A 25,794-nucleotide genomic window follows, 5' to 3' on the forward strand; every position below is an offset into this window, starting at 1 on the left:
TTACTGTTTCATAAGCTTGAACAATCAATCAATCTCTCCCGGTATATTAATATTACTCAGTTTCTCAGCCGTTCTCTGGGCCATGGCAAACTACTAAGGAAATGCCACCCTATTAGGCAACTTGGGATCCACACAACTGATCTTTGCAGGGGAGAATAATGTTCTGCACAGGTGTTCAACACCAGCTTTGATCTGTTACATCACAAAGACGGTGGTGAAAATTCTTCAGGTACTTAGAACCAGACTGTATGTCTAGGGATTGGTCTTCAGTGATCTACAAGAGGGTTCCAATGTAAAATATAAATGTAATGCTACCAGTGTGCCATACTGAAAAACGTTTTTGTAAAATCTACTAACCTGTGACCTTTACACTGATGTTTAAAGCTTTAAAAAAAAAAACTATAAAAACTTTTCAAAAATACTAATAATGACTCAGGAAGTTTAGAAATAAATCAAATGTGTATCACAGGTCTCCCCAAAATTGGCATTTATTACCTTATTAGACGGTATTAAATCAATTGTATCTATTACATTTAATCCAGATAAAGAAAGAATGTTTCCCCAAACAATTTAAATAGTTAAGCTTTTAACATTTATTTTTCCTGTTAAAGTAACTTTGGGATGGGGGGAGGGGAGGATATCATAATATGTACTAAAGTTATTGATGAATTATAATGTATCCACAAATTTACTATCAGAATGGTTGGTTATTATAACGTAGCTCTCCATGTTAAAAGCAAACAATTCCTAAGGACACTATGAAGTATTTTGTACAGCCTTTTAAAATAAATTATAATACTCCAATCATATCAGAAGCTGAATTTTTTTTGGGGGGGTGGCGTTTATAAAGAAAACTAAAAGCCTTCTACATAATAGAAGTTAAAATTCTTCTGAAAGGTCAAAGAGCTGCTTAATTTTAATTCTCAAACTTCGTATATTAAAATATATAAGGAACTGAATTTCAGGATGTTTATGGCAACACACATATAAGATAGAAATGACAAAAAGACACTGCAAGAAGACTGAAGCACCTATCTAAAATATCAAAATTAGGGGAGATAAATGATTAGTTTGATAGTGTCCAGAATTCACTGTTTGTAGATGACAATAAAATACTGAATTAACTCTTTCTGTCTTAAATGGTAATTTGTAAAAATGTTAAATTGACTTGATTTCAAAATAATTTTGTGTTTGATCTTATATACTTCTGCACAAACCTAAATGTTGAGGAACAAATGCTTTTTCAATAACATAAAATATGATGTCAACAACGAGACAATTACCTGAGTTCTATGGTATAACTTTTGTCTCCAATTAAAACAAAAATAAAAATCTTAAAAGCTTTAATTCCTTAGCATTTCAAATGAGTGTGTCTTCAACTTATTCACAGTAAAGCACCATTCTGAAATTTCAAAAAAAAACTTAGTTCTAAACAGTAAGATTTATCCGGACAAGAAGCAACTAAGAGTCTTTAAAAAACAGATATTTAGGGCTTCCCTGGTGGCGCAGTGGTTGAGAGTCCGCCTGCCGATGCAGGGGACACGGGTTCATGCCCCGGTCCAGGAAGATCCCACATGCCGCGGAGCAGCTGGGCCAGTGAGCCATGGCCGCTGGGCCTGCGCGTCCGGAGCCTGTGCTCCGCAACGGGTGAGGCCACAACAGTGAGAGGCTCGCGTACCAACCAAAAAACAGATATTTAAAATAAACGTGGGAACAGTCACTCACAGAGGAACACGAGAAGCAGGAAAGACAAGAAGAACAACACTAAAAGAAACATCCATCAAGAAAAAGACCTGGAAAAGAAACCAAAACTTAGAATTAAAGATCAAATGAGGTTGGCAGGGTGTGGGACAGAGAGGAGGGGAAGGGATGAACTAAATACACAATCCAATGAGTATTAAGAGAAAAGCACTAAGACACTAAGAAAATAAAATGTGAATGTGGGATTTATACAAAAGATTAGAAATTCATTGAAGATTTAAATCAATTTATGAAGACCTAGAAATTGAAAGAGCAAACTAAAACTCAGCCAACAACAGCCAACAGAAAAGTACCCAACAAGAAAATATCTAAATACCCAATTACAGTATGTAATTAATATACTGTTTTTTAATTATGAACAAACGGATTCAAATCATGTCATGATATTAAATATTAATCTTTTTTCCTCAAATTAATGAAGAAAAATATATAAAATAAAATCATGTCTAAGTTAAAGAACAGCAGTGGTTAGTCTAAAAATACACTGAGAAGTTAGAATTTAAAAGTGATGAAATATGTTCAATAATGATATTAATTTTGTTAAAACTGAATAAAGCTGTAGTGATGAAGGTAAATAGAAATTAGAATAAAAGACTATATTGTAGTATGTCCAAGAGAGAATATTAAATTGAATGAAAATTAAAGTTTGGTTTTGTGCACATCTGAGTCATGTATATAACTGCAGCATTTCATATGGAACTACAGTGAAAAGAATTTATATAATCAAGCTGAAATTTCATAGTATAAATTTTTATCGTATTAACAAAATACCATTATATTTCCAAACTGGCTTCTGTTTTCTCCTGTTCTCACAATAACCAATAATAAAACACTTTGAAACAAAGTGACGTTAACATTATTATTAAAAATTATACAATGGTTTTCTAAATTACTTCTAACATACGTGTCAAGAATAACTTTGTCTATGCTTCTTTCAAAATAAGTCTCAGAAATTGTGTGATCATGGCATTAAATATATGGTCACTGGTAGAATAATTTTAAAAGGTATGTTACAGGCATTATTAAAATTTTAAGGCATTTTGGATAAACCGATAATTATTCTTTAATGAAATGCAAAGCTAAATTAATGGAGTTTAACTGTATATGCTTACTCCAAAAGCACCATCCATTGTGCAATGGATTGTCAATAAATCTCAACAAGATACATAAACTGAAAGCAACAGTATAAAAAAGCAGTATTATAAAAATAACTTTTACTTTATAGGCATTAAAATTCTCTGACAATTATTAATATGATCTGTGCTATTATTCATTTTTTCTAAGTATATCAGCATCAAAATGCTGATCATATGCTGACAAAATATTAATGTAAACTGAGATTTTAATACCTTTAAGAAGGTATCAATGTAAGGAGATTAATACCCACCCAAATAAGTGTTCACTCTACATACCACCCAATTGTTTTTTATTTTCTAATTAATTTTTTAAAATTTTTATTGGAGTCTAATTGATTTACCATGTTGTGTTAGTTTCTGGTGTACAGCAAAGTGAATCAGTTATACCTATACATATATCCACTCTTTTCTTTTTTTTTTTAAAGATTCTTTTCCCATAAAGCCCATTACAGAGTATTGAGTACAGTTCCCTGTGCTATACAGCAGGTTCTTATTAGTTATCTATTTTATATATAGTAGTGTGTACACGTCAATTCCAATCTCCCAATTTATCCCTCCCCCCACTTATCCACCCAACTAATTTTAAAAAGTGTGGATGAACAGAGGCTCTGTATTATTCAGTGTAAAAAGTTCATAACTACAATTAATTCAGTGCTACAAACAGCACTGAAAGAATAATGCTGAACTAGGTACACCTGTGCACATTTGAAACCCTGAAGACCTCAGAGGAGGTTATTATAATACCACTTTTCAGATGAGAAAACCGATGCCTAATTTGCTGCAACAAACAGGCAAAGAAATCATAATATTGTATGATTACAATATTCTTCTCTCTTCTTCTGTCTCCGTTATATGGAGGTATGCGCCAAATCTACAACGAGCACAACATTATAAAAAAAATTTTTTTAACCCAAAAATCTGGAAAAATCACTTGGGGAAAACTACTATAAAAGGGATAGAAGGGAAGTTTTGAGTACAGAGAAACAACATTGTCCAGTTTAGTGATGAAATCTTAGAAAAGTCTATGAAAATGCAGATATAATAAAAAATAAACTATGCACAAAATACTAATATGTTAACAGTTAAGTATTACTTCATGTAACAGACAGTAAAAGTATAAAGTTGACTTTCAAAAGCTTAAGACATATAACGAGTTACTGACAGAAAACACACAATGTTTGGTTTGTTTAGAGGGTACACCTTTATGTTGGTCAGGCTGACATAGGACAGAACCACCCCAGTTCCCTGAAACAGCAAGAGAGGCAACAAGTTCTGAAAATTATTTCAAGTGTAATATAATATTCTCGAGCAAAATAATATGCCAATCTAAATGTAGAATGCAACAAATTATAAATTGTAGAAGTAATATTCCTACTTATAATTCTGTGACCATCTATTAAAATCTCAACAGTTACATACTTTTTGGATCAAAGTAAATAATTTAAATCTAAGTAAATGACATTTCTTCCTATATATGAGCCCTAACAAGTAAATGGAAAAGCCTAACTAGCTAAGCTGTCACACACTTAAAACGATAATGTCTTTGTAGCAATTTTCTCTCCAAGGATAAAGAACTTTACCTTAAGATAAACACACACAGCTAGAGTAAAAATATCCCAGTTACTGGAGAAGAAAAGGGTTCTCATAATGTTTAAGTAAACTAGTCTTCATAGCTTTGAATGAAAATTGTATCATTAAACATGTAATATCAAGTTCATCACTGAAGCTACAGTTGCCTACATTTACACATATGACAAGCTGAGATTATACATAAAATTATAAATTCATAATAAAAGTAGCCATTATTTATCTGTTGAGTCCTTTTTGTGTTGAGCACTTTACACAGTGCCTGTTTCACTCATCAATAATACTGTAATATAAATTCTAATATCTTTATTATAAAATAAAAACAAGACCACTGATAGAAAGGTTACATAACCTTCTCAACTTCATTAGTGGTGGAATGAGTGGAAGAGCTGAGATTCAAAGCCAGGACTGACTTCAAAGCCTTAAATCTGTGTTTCCAAGTGACTGACTTCTCTTTAACAAGCTAGCACTGCCTCTATTTAGAGCAGGGATTTCATACTGAAAGGCCAATAGGGCCTAAGAAGGTGGTGTAAATAAGTGAAGAAGGCGACAGAAAAGACCAGAGTGGCGAGGCCTGAGGCTACCGGGGGAACACGTCCCAGGTGTGGAAGGTGTCCTGCTCAGGGGACGTGGGTCTGCCACGCTGGACTGTGGGCCCAGCGCCCAGTCATGCCAGAGGCCTCTCAAAAGAAGCTGGAAATCCAGCCTGCTTACGTGACATACTCTGATTCTTTAAGTGTTAGTGAGTAAAATAAACCCTGGAATTACTACTGCAGTAAGCGTGGGGCCACATTTAGACTGGCACAACGAATGGCCCCAGAAGCGTGCAGAGAGGCCCTGGCACGCACAGACAGGCAGGCTGTACCTACCTCTGGAAAGAAACTTTCCCAGAGGCATCCTTCGAGTCCACACAATCACCAGTCTCCTTCCAAATCTTTCTAAGTGCCATGCTCTTCCCACCAGGGCATCTACTCCTGCCTTCTGTTCACTCTCCCTAAAATGCACTTTCCTGCAATCTTCAAGTCAGCCTCTACTCAAACTCTGGATCTCACTTCAAGTACTACCTCCTCAAATGAAGTGTTCCGACTCCCACAGAAAATCCTCCAACTTTAGGTTCTCACGGCACAATGCATCTGCACACACGTGGCACAGTCATAATTTCACATCTGAGTGACTGACTGATGTGTCTCTCCTCCAACAGACCATTAAAAAAGCCCATACGCATATGTCTGGTTTTCTTCATCTTCGATGTCCCTGCACCTAGCATAGTACATGGCATACAAAAGCACTCAAGAAATATCTGCTGAAGGAAGAGTAGAGGGAGGGAAGGGAAGGAGAGTCTTGAGTAACAACGTCTTAATCAGCTACCTCCATCTCCTCCTGGCCCTGGCTCTAGGCCCACCTCCAGAGAGCACTGGTACTAGCACACTCCCGTAACATTTCAAGCAGGGATGAACACGTTAACTGACCACCAAATGAGAACGAAGCAAGCTTTATAGAACAGGGAATGGGGCGGTTACTGATGTATGTATTCCTGCTTAAGAATGTAACTTGGAGGAGACTGAGATTCTGGATCCTTCTCAAAAGTGAAAGTTGACAGTGATAATATTAGACCTCTAACACAGATACTGAAAATCCACCCAAGTTTACTTACTATCAAAAAAATGGTTTCCCAAAAGAGATCATAAGAACTACGATGTCTGTTGGAGTCTCTTCAAATAACGACCTTAAAGGGAAGCTTTTGATCTGTATGATTTCAGAGTGCAAAAGGTTTCCTCAAAAATGAAGACAGCAAGGTTATCGAGAGTCAATGATATTCAGTAAGAACAGAGGAAAGAATAAACAGAGGCTAGAGCACGTGGCCTTTCCACGTGAACATCAACAAGCTAGATTGGGAGATTAAAATAAAGTAGTTCTTGATAAAGGATTTCCAAATCTTTATAAATAATAACAATGAACTGTGATCATATCTTTCTTATTCCCTCTCCGGTGGAACCACAGATAAGTTCCTTGCTACTACCTAACAAAAAAAGGTCTTCATCATCTCCCTTATTTACTATACAATGAAAAGCATTATCAAGTGGCATTTTCTTAGTCTAAAACGGCCCCTTTCACTGAAGGAATACATGAAAATATATTCTGATGTCCCCCATACTGAACGGTTTCTACTCCCAAACCACGACTCCTAAGATAGCTTCAATTAAACTGATTCTATGCAACTCTGGTTCTTTGCAGTATTCTCAACAGAAGGGAGGAGAGGGGCAAACTTGGGGGTTAAACAAGCTTGGGAAAGAGTCCATACTCCTGTGTTCCAATTAAGAGATTTATAGGGGCTTCCTTGGTGGGGCAGTGGTTGAGAGTCCGCCTGCCGATGCAGGGGACACGGGTTCGTGCCCTGGTCTGGGAAGATCCCACATGCCGCGAAGCGGCTGGGCCCGTGAGCCATGGCTGCTGACCCTGCGCGTCCGGAGCCTGTGCTCCGCAACAGGAGAGGCCACAACAGTGAGAGGCCCGCGTACAGCAAAAAAAAAAAAAAAAAAAAAAAAAAAGAGAGATTTATACATTAAAAACGATGAGATTCCTATACCACAAAATCTGCTTAATCCAGTATTTCTTAAACATTATAGAACCCAAGTGACATATTTTGGGGGAAGTGTCCCAACCCAGGAAAGCCCTCTAACTACTCTTAGAGGTGGTGTGTCTCTGTATTTCTTGGCACAATTCAAAAGCTATACTTTACAAACTTGTAACTTTAAGGTACCTGAGCTTCTGTTCCTATAATAAACTTCAACAAATTATTATCTTTACAAAGTGTTACAAAATATACTGCCTGGGCCCTAATTTCTATAGATTTCAATAACTTATGGTTCTTATGAAATATTATCAAAACACATACCCCTTCCTTCTCTGTAACAGATACAGAAAAAAACTCATTTGTATGAAAATTTTCTAGTCTGCATAACGTGACTTATTAATTTAGTCTAACATCTAAGAGAACTCTGGTGTCTTGAACTTAAAAGACATGCAGATCAATCCTAATGCAGATTGAAACTAATCTTGGTAACTCTGTACATCAACCAGGCATATCAAAACCCTGAAGAACAATGGTAGCAGAGCTGCACATAAATTAGAAAGGAAGTCACATCTGTGCAACAAAGCCTTTAACATACTCTTAACTGCTTGGTATGTCTGGGTGGATCTCATAACAGAAACTTTCTTAACTGGAGAATGAGGTAGAAAGTTGGTGAAACTTGCAAGCTCACAAACAGGTAACAGTTTCAAAAGAAAAAAAGAGGAGGAAAAAACATTACACTGAAAGGATAAGTTTGAGATTCAACTAAAAAGAAACAATTATCAGAGTAATTTCAAAGCTTTCAGGTTCAAAGTTCTCAATAACAACTGCTAAATGAATCAGGCCACAAGCAGCACAGAGATGCAAACTGGGCATTAAAATATCGGAAGTACTAACAATTTGACCATTTCTAGTCTTTCTGCTGCGTTCCTACACAGTGTCTTTTTGTGATTAGTTCTGTAAAATCACACACCATAGAACTGTTCGCCTCTTATATTTAGGAACAAAGACTTTGATAAGGAAGTAGAGCCTTATCATTCACACATTGTTTAATTAAGAAGCTGTCCTTGGATTTCAGAAAAACTGTTCTGTAAAAAGCATCTATTAAAAACTATCACTGATTTTACCAATTGCTCGGAAGCTCAGTAATGAAATCAATTTCATGGCATTTTAGATGAGACAAAAGTAAAACCAACAGCAGCAACAGTTAACCACAAAAAAACTTATTTTGATGGCTACACCAGGGTAACAACATCAGTTCCATAATTCACTTGGGGAATGGCGAGGAGGCAAGTTCTGACCCCAAGAAAAGGTCAATAAATAAATCTTTAAGAATTTAAGTTCAATCTTACAGCTATGAGTTACCTTTTGAAGTCAGGAAGACCTAGGCAGATCTCATAAAATCGGTGTACCTATTTTACCACCTTCCCCTCACCCACTCGACTCTGGAGACACTGGCCTGCATGCTGCTGTATGGGCCTCAATCCTGACCCTGCGTGTCTTTCATGGAATGCTTGTCACCAGGCTCTGGCTCAACTGTCACCTCCTCAGAGAGGCCTCTCTCACTCCTTTCTGTAAAGAGTCCTATCTGGCTTATTCACAGCAACAACCCTAGCAACCAGAACACGGTCTGACACAAATACTCATAAGCACTTGTTGAATGAATAATGCGTCCACGTACAGTTTCAATAATACAAAAACAAATCTGATGACAATTTAAAAGTAAGTGTTTTAGCAAAATACATATAAAGACAAATATCAGTGCAGAAACTAAAAAAAGAACAAAGACTCACAGATAACAAAGATTATTGCATAGATTAGTGGTTACCAAAGGGATAGGTAGTTGCGAGGTGAGTGAAATGGGTGAAGGGGTCAGCTGTATGGTGTATGGTAACTAGACTTGTGGTGGTGATCACTCTGTAGCATACACAGATGTTACTACAATGTTGTACAACTGAAACTTATTTAAAAAAAAACGGGCCTTGGTCAGATCACCTAGAAATAACCATCTTTAGGACATTAAAAAAAAAAAAGAAAGTTTGCCAAAAGTGAGCCAAAGGCTTATAATCATGGACGTCATGTATTTGGCTGTGTCAAGTATGCAACTTGCAGCATGACATCAATCACTGCAATCTGTCTTTTTAGAGCGTAAAGCGTTACTTTTTTTTTTTTGTGGTATGCGGGCCTCTCACTGTTGTGGCCTCTCCCATTGTGGAGCACAGGCTCCGGACGCGCAGGCTCAGCGGCCATGGCTCATGGGCCCAGCCGCTCCGCGGCATGTGGGATCTTCCCAGACCGGGGCATGAACCCGCGTCCCCTGCATCGTCAGGCGGACTCTCAACCACTGTGCCACCAGGGAAGCCCAGCGTTACATTTTAATAACATGAGATATTATGGCAAAGAACTCTCCCAAATTGAATCTCGTAACTCCTCACTGACTTTAAATTCTCTAACCAGGTAGCATACAATCTACTTGCAAGTTAATCAAAGCAGCTTTTCTTTACACTCAGTTTAAAAAAAAAAGACACCCATGAATCAAATAATCACCCCACAGCTCTGTCAGCACAACTGGTCATTAAAGATAAATGTATGAAATTGAAAATGTTGGAGAACAAAGATTTCCTTCAACATCTGCTACTCACATAAAATGAATGGAACAAAAGAACCTCTGCATTCAGAGTGACTTACCGTTACAGACTTCAGCGTCATACCATGATAGGTGCCCATAGTGTCAATTTTGAAGCCTTCCGTTTCTATAAAGAAAGGGAGGTTACCATTAGACTTTACATATTTCATGATAAAGAACAAACCTAAAGTAATAATCTACATTATATCTGACAGTTCAACAGAATGACAAAGCCTTGAATCTACTATAGATATAAAGTTAAATTATATACTTGTGAAGTTAGAAACTTTAAAAGGAGTACTGGTCTCCAAAATACATTCAATACACACCAATGAGCCCAAAATGCAGAAGCTGGTTAGGACTCTAAAACCATGTTCAACGGTCATATAGTTGGTTGGAAATATCAAAAATTAGATTGAATAAAATACTTTATAACCCCCAAATTATTTAGTCCTAATATTCAACTACAGCACCACTAAAAGCATCTAACACCATGAGACCTCCTTAACTTATAAAAAGCTGTGTTCCAAAATTACAATCATCAGCATATGTTATGTAACTCACAGAAAAGCAACGTTGTAAATAGCGACAGGGACTCCAGGACAGAGGCCCAATATACCTTTCTGTGATGGCTCAGATATTAAATATTTTACACACTGCAAGCCATATAGTCTCTGTCACGACTCCTGAATTTTGCAGTTGTGGTGCAAAAGCAGGATGAACAACATATGTAAACAAATGAGCACAGCCTGATTTGGCCCAAAGAGGTTCAGATTTGGTCTGTGGGCTCTAATTTGTCAACCCCTACTTTATATAATTCGTCCCAAAAGAAAAACATTGCAGTGGATAAAAGAACACATTACTGTCTTTCTACACCATGGATTCAGTACATGCCTTTATCCAGCAAATGAAACCAGCACACAAAATTCACTGTATAAAGACAACAAACCCTTTAATAAACTTAAATGGAGATTTCAGATTATGCAGGAAAAAAATCGTAAATGATAAACTTCTAGTTGCCTCTAACCCATTTTTTCACGAATGAAGTCAAGATACATGAAGATCCCAAGAGAAGTTGCGCTGACATCAGGCACCCCTCACTAGCCATCTTACTGATGCAGAAATGGTTCACTATTGAATTAGCCGTGTTAGCTATCACAAAACAAGTCCTCACATGCCTACTCTAAAATCTATGCTTCCCAAGTTCTCAATGTATACCTTTATAAATGGGGAAATATGATTTTATATATAGAATTTCCATTCTAAAATAAACTTCTGAGAAACAGAATTAAGGCTACTAGCAGTAAATATTTATAGATAGCTTATTACATATACCAGTTACTATTCTGGGGACTTCATTAACTAGTTTAATCCCCACAATAACACTAAAAGATAGAGACTACTACTAATGCTACTATTAGTATTGTAATGACACACAGGAGGAAACTGAAAGAGACTGCACTTAAAGTAACTTATCAAAATTATTCTGTAAAATGCTGGACAGTATTTTTAGGCTTTGAAGGCCACACGATCTCTGTCGCAATTCAAACTGCTGTCACAGCACTAAAGGAGCCACAGGCAACACAAAAATGAATGAGTGTGGCTGTGTTCCAACAATACTTGATTCACGAAAACATGTACATGGTGGCACAGACTTGGCCTGCAGACGTTAGTTTGCCAACCCCTGCCCCGAACACCAGGCCACAGTGCCTCTCAAGTTCAGCACGGCCACGGTAAGGGGAAGACCAAAATTAAGTAACTTGCCTTCTTTTCCTTTGAATCTTTCCTGGTCGTACCTGTTGTAGGCAGCTGGAATAGGCTGCTTGGTACGCAATGTGGGATCCTGTAGAAAAATATAATAACTATGAGTTACATGTCAATATTGTTTAAATTGTTACTTAATACTCATAATAAAAAAACACAATAAGGGTATTGTTTTCTAAGCCTTCTTCTTCTCAATATTTGAGCCAATAAGACAAAAACAAGGAGTAGACAAAAGTGGGGAATCATCTGAAGCTGATTTTCAAGATACTATTTACTGCTAGAAAATTACCATCCCTGCCAGGGACAAGGCAAAGGACCCCAAGTAAACGTGCACAAAGGCACAAAGCAAAATTCTTAGACATTGCAGAAATAAAATCGGTGTACTTAGTAATTTCATTCTAATTACTTAAATTTCTTCACAAATTAATAAACTGTCTCCAGTCATGAATTATTTTTCTTTAACAAAAAAAAATTTTTAATGCAAAGCTTATTGGGCTGACACTTTGGAGCCTTTTAACTGAATTATTCCAATTATTAATCCTTATATTAAATAAATAACAATGACAATAAACCCATGTATCAATGTACAGTGTAAAACTGAAGCTAACAAAGATGTTTTTTAAAAATACTGAGAAAAACTTGCTAATCTAATGATGTATAATTTAATTCAAAAATACTTTATATAAAACTCAGTCTGTAATAATCTAAAGAAGCAGATTTAAAGAATATTCCCAAAATTGCTTGGGAAATTCATGGTATTCATAAATACTGAAATATGCTTCATTTCGTTACAACAGGATGCTACCGCTATTATTATTCCAAATAAAAGATACTCATTCAAGACTGTCACTAGGTATACACTTCTATTGTGAAATGCCAAACATTAAAATTTTCAAGTATTTTAATGATTATGGAAACACAGAGAATATTCAGTCAAGAAGATAATGGCCGAACTGTTTTAAGATTTGACATAAGTTTCATGCCAGCTGCTATTCAAGATGTCAACCAATTCATGACCATAGGCGCCCTGTGTTTCACCATAACGTCACCTGCCCCACTACCTGTCTGACTCATCTGTATGTCCCGTTAGACTACAAGCTCAAAGGGGCTTTCGTTCTTGTCCCTCCTGTATCCTTGTCAGCAAACTGCCTGACAAATAAGAGGCACTTAAAAACTTGCCAGAAAGTCACCTCAAGTGTTCGTCTAAATACCGGCAAAAATTCACTACCTCTAAAAGGGTAAACACCAAGGATTTCATGAACAAATAAAACTACTAGTTCTTGCAAAGACTGCATTAGTACTCTACCAAATTTTGACATACTTTCAAAAATTCTATATAAAAAGATTTTATTTGCATATTATTTTTCCTTTGCTGAACCTTATGAAACTGGCTTCATAGATTTCACTTATATGTGGAATCTAAAAAAGAAAACAAATCAACAAACCAAACAAAACAGAAACAGACTCACAGATGTAGAGAACAAACTGATGGTCACCGAAGGGGTTGGGGGGAGTTGGGGCAAAATACGTAAAAGGGATTAAGAGGTACAAAATTCCAATTACAAAAAAATTAAGTCACAGGGATGCAATGTACAGCACAGTGAATACAGTCATTAATACTGCAATAACTGTGTATGGTTAACAGACGGTTACTAGACTTACGGTTCTGATCAATTTGTAATATATATAAATGCAGAATCACTATGTTGTGTACCTGAAACTAATATAACATTGTATGTCAACTATACAATAAAGAAGCAAATAAATACTCTAAGATGTTTTCAAAATTACAACACGGAATAATCGCTTTCATTAAAATTACTACATAAGCAGCAAAACATTCTTACCACAGGTGCCGCATTTGGGGCCGGTCGCTGTTCAGGTGCACGCCCTTCTTCTCTGGCTTTTACTGATTGAAGAATTGCAAAAATATTCTTGGAAAAATTCTGAAACAAATGGATTTTAATTATTAAGTCTGCTTAAAATTAAATATCCAAAAGCAGTAAGTTTACTTAATAAACAATTTCAGACTCAGTTTTCTTCCTATCAATTCTTCCCTACTACATCATAATGAGGTATGATTACTACACAAGTAAGTAAGAATCAACTGCTACTAGGAAATTCACCCAAAGATCAATTATTATAAACCCCGTGTCACTCACTTATTTTCATTTTACTTAAAGTGCATAACTGGCTATAAATTCATTCATATTCTCCATTTATTCAAATATGTAACCAGGAAACAAGTTAATATTAAAAAAATAAAAATATGGCAGATTTGTTGCCAAGGGGGCTTCTTAATTCTAAAAGAAATTAATCCTTCTGAAAGAAATCAACTACTATATTCTCTTCTAGGTATAATAAACTCCAGTGCTAATTTCAGACTGCTATAATTTTTATGAGATGTTGAAAGTTTTAAGATACTGTTTGTTAGGACTCAACATGCACTTTTCAAAGTTTTTAAGTTGGAATGCAATTTAAAAATTTAACTTAACTTTTGCACGAACAACCTTAGCAACACTGAACAAAGCTGACGAATCTGACTCCTCCTTCTTTCATGAAATATTCTTCTTTTACCTGAGTCTCTCCCTCAGTTCCCTTGGGGCTCATCTAATTCTGCCTGTCAATCACTTATCATTTTAAGCAACATGTTATGACTATAAGCCAAACACCTCGCTTGGCACTCAGACACAATGACAACTAAGAGAGACGTCGTCCCTGTCCTCGTGAACCTCAAGTGGTTTCTCTTCTCTATACAATTAAGAATACTGTTTCTTTGGCTTGGACAGCTTGTCCCTCCTAATTACTTTTTACTATTTAGGTATCATTCTCTCGTCGTGGTTCTAGACCAAGTTAGCTGCCCTTCTTGGGTAGCATCCCTATAATGTCATATGTCACAATTACTGCTTATTTAATTATCTCTCTCCTATTAAAGAATATAACCTCTGTGAAAGCCAGGACCAATGCATCTCTAGTGAGTGCCCACCACGTGCCTGGCTGGTAGATGCTGAATAAATATTACACAAATAAACATGTATACAAAAGGAGAGATAGCCTGAAACATAACTTAAACCATTGCCCCACTAATAGTACTTACAAGTTCCTATAATTCTTTAGGACAGCAAACAAATGTCTCACAACCCCTTCCCACTCTCGAGAATTATGGCACACCCCAAAGAGTTTTATTATATAGGTTACAATATTTATCACATTAGAAATTTAAACTAAAATATTTTAAAAATATTAATTCCTACAAAAATGAGGGAAAAAATATTCCACATAAAAATAACTTGTTTTTATGAAAAAGTATTTTCCAAAATGCACAAAAAGTAAGGACAAGGAAGAGTGGCACTATGTTAAATTTAGGAAACTGTTAAGGTCTCAGTAGCAAAAAGAAACCTCTCAAATTCTAATTTTCTCATGAAAGTTCACATTTTATTACTGGCAACAAATACTGTCAGTTCCATTTCTTGAATGAACAGGCTTTCTTCCCTCATTTTCGAAAAAATGTCAAATGCACAAGTGCTCTTTGTGGAGACAATCATCAGATTTTGGGATGCAGGAGTGCTTTGTATGCTCTGATTTCATCACAGAAAATACTAGAAAGACATATACTCAAAGGTTAAGATTTAATAAAATTAGTAAATTTTCAAATTTCACCAAGGACATCATTAGTAGGTGAAGAACAAAATGGCTACTAGCAAAGTTTGGTGCCAATGCTTTGATTCATGCCAAGATGCCAGCAGTTAACCAACCACTGCTTTTGCACCAGCAGTGAGAAGGTCAACACAGTGACATATGCAAATAAAATCTTAATCCTATTATGAAAATAGTTGAAAATATGAAAGTCAAATTTCATTACTTTAAAAATAATAAAGCATTTCATGAGAGACACAAACTCTATAAGAATCAATCAAAATGTTACTAGCTATCTTTGTGTGGTAGAATTACAGGGGATTATTATCTTCCTTTTAGTGATCTCTTTTTATCAATCTTTCAAAGATGAACATATACTTGTGTATGTAAGTTTAAAAGCATGTTTTAAACAGTATTATAAAATCAGGCTGCCTTTTTGTAGGGTGTTTGCAGTGGTAATATAACTACAAAAGTATGTAGTTACATTTTTCATGGAATTTTAAACCTGTCTTTTATTTCGGAAACTCAGAAAAAAAGAAAGCCCTGATACCTGGTAATAATGAAGATCTGTCAAAAATCACAGGGGCTTTCAGGGCTATAAGTACCTAAAAAGGTTTTTTTAGAGGGTTTATTTTAGAGTTTTGCAGATGAGAACAGTATACAGAGAGGGGTTTCAGTTAAAATTGTTGCTTTTGACTTTTAAAAATGTTCATACTCATAGAAACAAACCTAGCTACCAAACAGTTCTTCTAGTATTAACTTATTTTTAAAATTACACATTGGTGCCAACAACAGTAAATTATATTAGAACACTAAGTTTTGAAATGATGGTACAATCCTGCCACCTAGAGCTCAAAGAAAATTGTTCATTTCAAACGTTACAATGAACGTTGGTAGAACAATATAAGTAACAGTATTTAACTATTAGCCATACTAGGCAGTGAAAATGAGTATCAACAGATCACTTTATTTTAAATACAAAAATGAAAGTTTACTCACGTTCTCAAATTTCTCTATAATTCTAAGCTCTGGAGAATGATTCTTAACCTTGACCTCAGTACTTTGTAAAACAAGTCAAAGTACAAAAGAAAAAGAATTCTTTCCTTCATATATTCTTTTCTAGTAGCTTTATTCCTACTAAAATGGCACAGTAAACTTAAGGCCAGAATCCAAAAAGAACTGCAAAGAAAACCAGTCTGCCTGGACCAATGTTAAAGTTCACTTTCATCAGTAATCTCATAACTTCTATAAACCTTCTCACCAAATCACCACTGTGAACTGGGCATCAGTGAAGAATTAACATTTAAGGGAAAATTCGGATGTGTGGGAGGAAAAGACAGGTGAAAAGAGGTAAGTGAAACAGAATCAACGCAACCTTTTTGGAGATGTATTAAGATACTAAACATCCAGTATCTTTCAACTTATCTTTCAAAATTTAAAGTACATATCTCCTTTAATCAGCAATTCACTTCTAGGAATTAATCCTTTTGCTATATAGACATAAATGCACAAAGGTGTATGAACGAGGATGTTTTTTAATGCAGTTTTTGTAATCATGAATAGGAAGGGAAGGAGACAGGGAGAAGGGGAGGAGGAGGGAGGAAAGGGAAGGAAGAAAACCCACAATCCTGTAGCAAAAAACAAAACAACTCCATTAATAAGGAATAAACATCCACCTAACAGACTATAACGTATCAAACACACTCAATACATGTTTGCTGACTGATTTTCGTTAAGTTCTCTACTTTGTGAGGAAAAAAATTAATAACGGCATTAATGATCAGAGAGCTTGCCATCAATATTCCTTGTTCATTAGGTTTAAGCAAAAATCTCATCAACAAGAAAACTGTAGATCTCTTTGGATTTACAAATGAGGTGAAAATAAAGGGACTCACGCTTTGTATCAGACTTTTTCATCAGCTTCTCTGGTGACCAACAACCAACCACATGCTAGAATGGAATGGTAAATATGGCCCCTTAGAAGTCTACATTATTACCGATCTGTCAGATATGAACTTGAAACTTCCTCCTCATGGGAAACTTTAACCAGTTTTATAACCAACTGTAGATGAAACACACACACTGACTCTAACGAACAAATAAAATATTTCAATTACCTTTCCTGTGCTCTGTAAGATAGTTGTTCGCGTCCTCCACACCCTTTCTCTGCTGACAATATCTCGGGTCACGTCTACTTCAGCATCCACAAAACTCCTCTGTTTTAGGGCAGTTATATCATCATCTAAGTCAGTCTTGATGGTAGATCGTTTCTTAGCCATAATTTTGGCTTTGATTGCAGCAATTTTTTCCACCGACATAGCTTCGGACAAAGACCTGAAAGCAATTTCTTTCTTAATATTCACAGCAAGGATCTCTTGAGCATATCACAAAATATTCTGTGACATTTTTAAGTTCCTGGTAATAACACTATAAGTGGCAATAATTAAGCTTTCCTTCTTATATATAAAACTGACATATTTGATAACTTATAACCATGTAAGAAAGAGACCCTATAGAAATATTGCACTATAAGCAAACTAGTAATTTCTTAGAAGGAACAATGCAAAAAATTTTTCACATTTTTTTTAACCTTTTGCCCTCCCAATCAGAGAATTTTGCACAAGCTGATCACATACCCTGGGACATCCCTCCCTCACCCTGCCTTTAAAACTACTTTGCTGAAACCCTTCAGATTGTTTGGGTTTTTTGAGCACAAGCCACCCGTTCTCCTTGCTTGGCCCTGCAATAAACCTTTCTCTGCACTTCCCCCCACCCCCCAAAAAAGCCCTTTTCTATGAGACTTTTACTTGCTAACCCTCCCTCCCACCCATGCAACTTATACAAACACACACACATATGTGAGCATGTGCATGCACCACCCTAGAATGGGGGTAAAAATTTTTCATTCCGTGAAGAATTCACAGTTTAGGTTTTCCTCGAAACTTATTTCAAGGTTTCAAATCTATATGCTACAATGTACAACATATCAATCTTATAGATGACAGAGGCTTTTATATGCCACATAAACATATACTCCTTTTAAAGCCTAGAAGATAAAACCATATTTTGAAATTTTCTTTTTCTTTCCTTTATTTTCAAATAACATGTGAAATAGCAAACAGAGCCTATGCTTTCAGAACTATTTAGAAAACAAAAAAGACAACAATGAAAGTATAGATTTCATTAAGATCACAATCTTAAGCTTAGTGTCATTTTTCAAAATGTAAAACAAGAAAAAGAGTTTGGATACCTTAACAACAGTTGATAAAATTATTAGTCTAATCACAAGATGACAATCTTGAAATACGTTTAAACAACATGTGGGAAAAGGACAGGAATTCCTGCAGGTTTAAACATGGTAGTATTACATAGTATGTATTTTATTTACATTAGGTATGAAAGTACTTGCTCAAAGTATATGCTCAATATGCATTAGTATTTGACTCATTTTACATAATAATACACAACTTTCCCTTAAAATCTAAAGCATACCAGCATACCTTGAGCCAAATTCAAATACTTTTCTAAACTATAATCAAACGTGCATTGGACAATCATTGGACTTGTACTTCCAGCCAAGATGAAGTAACAGGGACTGGATTAACTCTCCTGTCTTGAAACAACCAGTCAAAATACATGAAACAATAGTTTACACAATACATGATATCAAGCAATGAAAGACAGTGATCTCTGACAAATGCAAACTAAATAATTAAGTCCTATGAAAGCTGCAGTTTATGGCCTTGAAAGTTTCCAACATGGCAGAGGGAGGAGAACCCAGGCAAAACTGTATTTCCTGATCTGAGAAAATGGTCCTGGGATTCTTCCATACGCAAGAACAAGGCGTATGGAAACTCATAGGCCAGAGTACCTGAGAAGAGAGAGCTGCACAGAAGGTCCCCCTCGAGTATTCCAGCAGAATACTGATTAGCACATAAACAAGTGGAAACTAAAGCTAGGAACAGAACCACCAAGAGTATTAGAGGGAACAGTGTCCAGCACTCACTCAGGATGAATAATAATACCTGTTGCCACCAGCCAGACTGAAGACCTCATATTCCTGGGGCATTAGGTAGAGTACTCAGAATGGTCTCGACTTCGCAGTGGTAGGGAATAACTACTCTAAATTAACATTGTTCAAATAACAAACCTTAAAGTCAAGACTCAAAAGGAAAAAACTGTTTCCAAGTGATTTAACTGTGTCCCAAAACAAAGCTGAAGAAAATTTAGAAGAATACAAAAACATCTAGCACTCAACAACATAAAATGCAAAATGTCTGGTATCCAAAGATTATAAGGCATATAAAGGAACAGGAAAATACAAGCCAAAATGAGGAGAAATCTAAACCAAAAACACTATAAACTGACACAGACGTAGGACTAGCAAACAAAGACATTAAAAGAATTAATGCAACTATTCCATATGCTCAACAAGTAAAGACATGGACTGCATATTTAGCCACCTTGTAGAGATAAAAAAAATACAATGTTGGAGACTACAAATGTAATGTGAATATAATTACAAAAGAAAACATTAGTGAACTATAGAAATTATCCAAAATGAACAGAAAAAAGAATCCAAAAAAAGAAAAGAACCCAAGTGAGCTGTTGGACAGCTTCCAGCAGAATACGAGTAATTAGGCCAGAAAGAGGGAAAAAGAAAAAAATTTTTAAGAAGCAATACCCAAAATTTTCTAAATTCAATGAAAATTATGAACCCAAAAATCCCCTCAAAAAGCTCAATGGACCTCAAGCACAAGAAAGATGAAGAACACTCCTCCAAGTCATGTGATAATTACATAGCTCAAAACTTGCAATACAGAAAATTTTTAAAGTAGTCAGAGAAAAAAGGGCACATTTAAAGAAACAAAAATAAGGATGACAGATTTCTAATCAGAAACAATGCAATCAAGAAGGCAGCAGTACAACATCTGTAAAGTACTTTAAAAAGACGTAGCTTGGAATTCCATATCCAGTGAAAATTTAAAAAAAAAAATAGGGGAAATAAACTTTTTCAAAAATAAAAATTAAGTTGAAAGAATCACTAGCAAACCTGCACAAAAAAGAAATGTTAAAAGAAGTCTTTTGGGGGGTGGGGTGAGAAGTCTTTCAGGCAGAAGGAAAAAATATGGGTACACAGGTCTACAACAGTAAAGAAGAGGCATGGAAATTTTTTTCTTATTTAAATCTCTTTAAAAGATAGTTTAAACAAGAATAAGAATGATGCATATTGGTGTTTATAACACATGTATGAGTAAAATATATGACAGCAGTATCACAGAGGCCAAGAGGAGGGAACTGCGAGTGCCTTCTAGCTGAGGCTCCGTGCTTACTCACACGGTGATGGAGCACGGAAGGTGGACTGTGACCCTAGCAACCACTCAAACAGGACAAGAGCATAAACTAATCAGCCAACAAAAAAGACAGAAGGGAATTACAGCATGTATTCATTCAATCCAAAATTAAATGAATTTCCTTTCTGGGGGACAAAATTTTAGTCCCCCAAAAAGGAAAAAAAACAAAGAGACAAACAGAAAACAACAGCAAATTAAAACTAGAATTAAGCATATCAATAATCATGTTAAATGTAAATATTTAACACATGGTACTTTACATAAAAAGTTTATTAATCACTGCTATAAACCAACAAAAGATTTCATGATAAACGAGTGGCTTGGATTATAATTTTTAAAAAGGAAAGATCAATATGGTAACAGAATCAAGAAGCTTCCAAAAAGCATAAGTAGCACAATGGCTTCCAATCCTCCCATCATAAAACATGCTCAAGCATCTTCTGAACTGAAGGCAATGAAGAACACATGTAGACAGCATACTAATATCCCTTTTTTCCATGTATACTTACATATACCTAGACTGTTCAGTTTCTACTAAAGAAATTCTTACCTGATCTGTTCAGTCTGTACAATCCCTTCTTTGTGACCCTCCAAACGAGCAGCCAATCTCTCTTTATCAAGGCGTACACACTCTTCATCCTGAAAATAATCACTCAGTGAATATTTTAAATTTTTATTTAACTTGTAGAACAACAACAAAAAAAAACACTGCACATAACTTTTCCTTACCCAAGTTCCCACCTATAAAGTCCCAGACATCACTGGCCTTTGGTCAATTTTAAAATATTTTTAGTTACATAAAGAGAACAATAATAAATATATGTTGGATCATGTAAGATTAAAACTGACTAAAAGCTTACAAATAAACTTTAGTAAGTTTTTTCTATGATTAAGTGTTCTTCCCATAACATATCATAGCTACTTTTATTCAGAAAGATAACATACAACAAATAAATTCCTTCTCTTCAGGGAAGTTTATAACTAAATTTTATGAGAAGGCTTTGCCACAGTCAAAAATTTCATTTTGGGTCTAGATTTTTTTCATCTGTTGCCCCAGGTCCTGAATCTATCAGCACAGAACAAAACACCAGAAGTGAAACTTTAATGGTTTTCAAAGTATGTTCCTCAAAACATCAGGAGCTTCCTACAAAGTGCCCAGGAGCCACTTCTTATCTGAATTCAACTTTGGTAGCTCGACTTTTACCTCATTTAGATATTAGAATCTCAGGTAAAAGTCAGTCTGAAAAGTGTTCGGTTACTTAAAAACAAAACTTACTAATTCTGATCTAGTTCAATGCCCACATTCAACAGACACGAAAACTGAGAACCAGAGTCAGCGTCTATGGCTAACAAATATGAAATTGTATAAAAACCATCAGTACGTTCAAGAGGTCCAGAGAGATGTGCTCCAATTGTGTTCTAACCATGTAAAACTCGAAACAGGCATATTGCTGAGATGAATGCAAAGATTAATATTTTAACAAGCACATTAAATTCTTTCCATTTGTAAGAATGATTTAACACGTATTACTCAAGTTCCTTCGGAAACTGATTTTTTTTTTTTGGCCGCACCGTGCGCCTTGTGGGGATCTTAGTTCCCCAACCAGGGATCGAACATGGGCCCTCAGCAGTGAAAGCAGGGAGTCCTAACTACTGGACTGCCAAGGAAGTCTCAGGAGACTGATTTTAGAGACAACTGCAGCCTAGGTTTTAACCAGATCCTAAGGCTTCTCTCTGCTAGCATAGTGCCCAGCAGGTCCTCAATATAGATCTGCTGAACTGAAAACTGTTCATGTAATATATCAATAGCTATTTATGTAATTTATTTTAACCCTACAAATGCTCTGGAAAGCATTTTATGATGCTATTTCTTGCTGGTTTCTAAAGTTACCAGATCCTAGCAATTTTGCATTTCTGATATGTTCAATTTTTTTCCAAATAATTAAACCATGAAGTTCACGTTTTTCCAACTAAATGGTATCTCTAAATTCACTTTTTTAAAAAATTTATTTATTTTTGGCTGCGTTGGGTCTTCGTTGCTGTGTGGGCTTTCTCTAGTTGCGGCGAGTGGGGGCTACTCTTCGTTGGGGTGCGTGGGCTTCTCATTGTGGTGGCTTCTCTTGTTGCAGAGCATGGGCTCTAGGTGCGCGGGTTTCAGTAGCTGTGGGTCGCAGGCTCTAGAACGCAGACTCAGTAGTTGTGGCGCACGGGCTTAGTTGCTCCGCAGCATGTGGGATCTTCCCGGACCAGGTCTTGAAGCCGTGTCCCCTGCACTGGCAGGCGGATTCTTAACCACTGCGCCACCAGGGAAGTCCTAAATTCACTCACTTTGTACAAAGTGGGTTATAACTTCCTTACACATAAAGAGAGTTGGGGAAAATTTCAGTTTTACTGCCACAAAATTTGTACCCAGGATAGTGGACTAGGTAGGAGCCACAATGCCTGGGCTCTAATCCCAGTTTTGTGCACCTCAGCAAGTCACTTGTCTCTGAGCCTGTTTGCTCACAGATGACATGCACAGTACTGCAGACTTCAGGAGGTGGTGGTTAGGATTACATGAGTTAATGACATACATAAAGTACATACAGTATCACCTAGCACAGAATAACAACGAGCTAATTATCACCATCATCTGAAAAACATCGTGTCTATGTCTCAGAGTATCCTTAAATAAAATTATGTATCTTAGCATCAAATTTTGTCAGTGATTCTACTGTATGTACTTACCAACCAACCCTGTCTCTGCAAGTTACCTTTCTGATCCTTAATTGTGGATGCTTTGCTGTTCATGAAGCAGGCAAAAGGTACAACTATTTGATTTTTATATAAGTGTGAAATGACAAAACTTAAGTTTCTAGTAATGTTAACACTACTGGTGACCCCAAGTGTTATTCCTATACTGGTCATTGATATATAGCCAGTTCAGTCATTTCTCAGATTTTAAGTGTGCCTCTAATACATGATCCTCGATTTTCAGAGGGTTTATATGCAACTGATCTAGGGCTTGTTACAAATTTAAATAAACAGTATTGTACTCATACAATTTAAACTCCAAAAGTTTAATTGTCTTATGCAGTATACGAGCTGGTCAACAAATTTTCTTTTCAATGTTAACTGCATTGCTTACAGGGTTCTATTTAACATGAACTACCCTTGTTTACCAATACTAATATTCCACTTGCTGGCTATAAAATGCTACCAAAAAAACATATAACCTGATATGTCAATATTGGAAGAAGTAACTGGAATAAGGACTTCATGTTCACGCCTCTTCAGAGTGGAGTAAACTCCTACACCACCTTATTCCAGAGGTAGGCACACCACAACACAAAGGCCAAATCTGGCTGGCCATGTTTCATAAAGTTTTATTGGAATACAGCCTCGCCTGTTCATTTATGCATCGCCTGTGCCTGCTCTCACACTACAGCAGCAGAGTGAAAGAGCTGGACAAAGACTACAAGGCCCAAAAGGCCTGAAGTGGCTGCTATCTGGCCCTTTATAGAACAAGCCTTCTGACCACTCATCTAGGCCAACACTTTCATCGTAAGGGTATAAAGACAAAGAAAATAAAGTGATTTGTCCATCACACAGCTTGTATGTGAGAGATCTTACACGATAGCTCAAGCTACTTACTAATCAACTGTTCATTCTAATATTACCACTTTTCCAGGAAAACAAAAGTTCTGAGCACTACTATGAGCAAAGAATTCTTACTACTACATGAGTCCAATCTCCATAAAAAACCTGAATCACTTAAAATAAAGTTCCATTACCTCAATTCGCGGTTTTTTTTGCTTCTGCCAAAACTTCATCTGCAGCTCGTTTGACTGTAAGGAAAAAAGAAGTAAATAAACATATAGTTTGGGGACTGGTGTTTGAAAGTTCAATATAAACACGCAACAAGACATACCTTGAGTAGATCTCTGCAGACCTATTTCTAGAGGGGCACTTCTGTCTATACTGGCCGATGTTGCTGAAGATTTAAAAAGATTTCTGTGAGAAAATAAATATTTGAAGACAGGTATTGGATATATTTACAAGTGAATGCTCAAGATTTGTTATATTTCTTACTTTATATATGGTTATTTCCCTTAAAAAATGTTTTAAAGCAGGCTTGTAAAAGCATTTTATTATAAATGATTAATCTGTATTAGAAAGTCTGTAAGAGGACAAACTATTTTTGACCATTTAACTTACAAACTGAGATATCTGACTGAAATCAACTTCAAAGAATATACTCCAATATCACAACACATGTATGTAAAAGTGTATGTAAACATAAATAAAAACATAAATGTATACATATATAAGGGAACAACATTAGAGCACAGCTCTGAATGGGGTGGTGAGAAGTGAGTCACGTGACAACGCAGAGAAACAAAATGTAACACAGAGGGAACAGCAAGTGCAAAGACTCTAAGGTTAGAAAAGCTAAAAGAACCAGGAAGACTGGACTTCTGAGGGCAGAGGAAGACTGGGAGAGGATGAGGGCACAGAGACAGGCAGAAGCACAGTCGCGAAGCTCAGGAAAGGAGGATGGGCTGTATTCTAAGTGTGACGGGAAGCCACAGGATGGCCTTGAGCAGGTGGGTGACACAATCAAGTTCAGAGGCTTTTTCAAAAATAGGTCCCTCTGAGTGGTGAGCAGAGGCTACACTGTAGGAAACAGTGGAGCGAGGACCTTCAGGAGGGCTATGCAATGGTCTAAAGAGGAAGGTGGAGCGGGGTGGGCGTATGATGGTAAGAAGCTGTCATACTTTCAAAGGTAAAGAAAGGACTTGCTGATGGAATGGACGTGAGCTGTGAGAGAAGAGAATCAAAGATTTCTCCAGGGTTGGTGGCCTAAGCAACTGTGTGAATGGGGTACCATTTACTGAGACGGGAACACTGGGAGAACAGACTTGCTGCTTCCGTTCTGTCGGTGGGGAGAAGGGAAGGCAGGACTCGGCACTTTATTGTGGATATGCTACATTTCACATGCCTGTTAAATACCCAAGGGAAGATGCTGACAGTGAATTTCTAAATGTGAAGCTCAGGAACACATCAGTTTTGGAGATAAGGAAGCAAGAAAAAAAAGTGAGGCAGACAATGAGTGGAAAGAGAACCTCCAGAGTCTGGTGCCCCAAACGCCAAGTCAAGAAGGGCTTTCCAAAAGGGACTAAGCGGTCAACAGTATCGAAGGCTGAGAGGTCAAGTTAGCTGCGAAGCGGAGAGACCAAAGGATCTGCTAGTCCTTAGGTCAGTGCTGAGCTCATAAGGGTGATTTGAGTGAGATGGTGAGGAAGAAAGTCAGACTGGAGTAGATTCAAGAGAGAATCAGAGGCAAAGAGGAGGCAGTAACACCACACAACCCTTGCA

At 36.5% G+C, this 25,794-nt stretch overlaps 1 protein-coding gene across 1 annotated transcript in view; it reads right to left on the minus strand.

Moving 5' to 3' along the window:
- CDC73 (cell division cycle 73) overlaps nucleotides 1-25,794 on the minus strand; it is a 92,137-nt gene that overhangs the window by 60,081 nt on the left and 6,262 nt on the right. The window contains 8 exon segments of the mRNA XM_019920526.3: nucleotides 9,745-9,809; nucleotides 11,447-11,525; nucleotides 13,294-13,392; nucleotides 17,200-17,416; nucleotides 20,987-21,075; nucleotides 24,210-24,227; nucleotides 24,229-24,263; nucleotides 24,347-24,409. Of these exon segments, the coding sequence (XP_019776085.1) occupies nucleotides 9,745-9,809; nucleotides 11,447-11,525; nucleotides 13,294-13,392; nucleotides 17,200-17,416; nucleotides 20,987-21,075; nucleotides 24,210-24,227; nucleotides 24,229-24,263; nucleotides 24,347-24,409 (665 nt within the window).

The sequence above is a fragment of the Tursiops truncatus genome, chromosome 1, assembly GCF_011762595.2.
Source record: "Tursiops truncatus isolate mTurTru1 chromosome 1, mTurTru1.mat.Y, whole genome shotgun sequence".
Taxonomy (NCBI): domain Eukaryota; kingdom Metazoa; phylum Chordata; class Mammalia; order Artiodactyla; family Delphinidae; genus Tursiops; species Tursiops truncatus.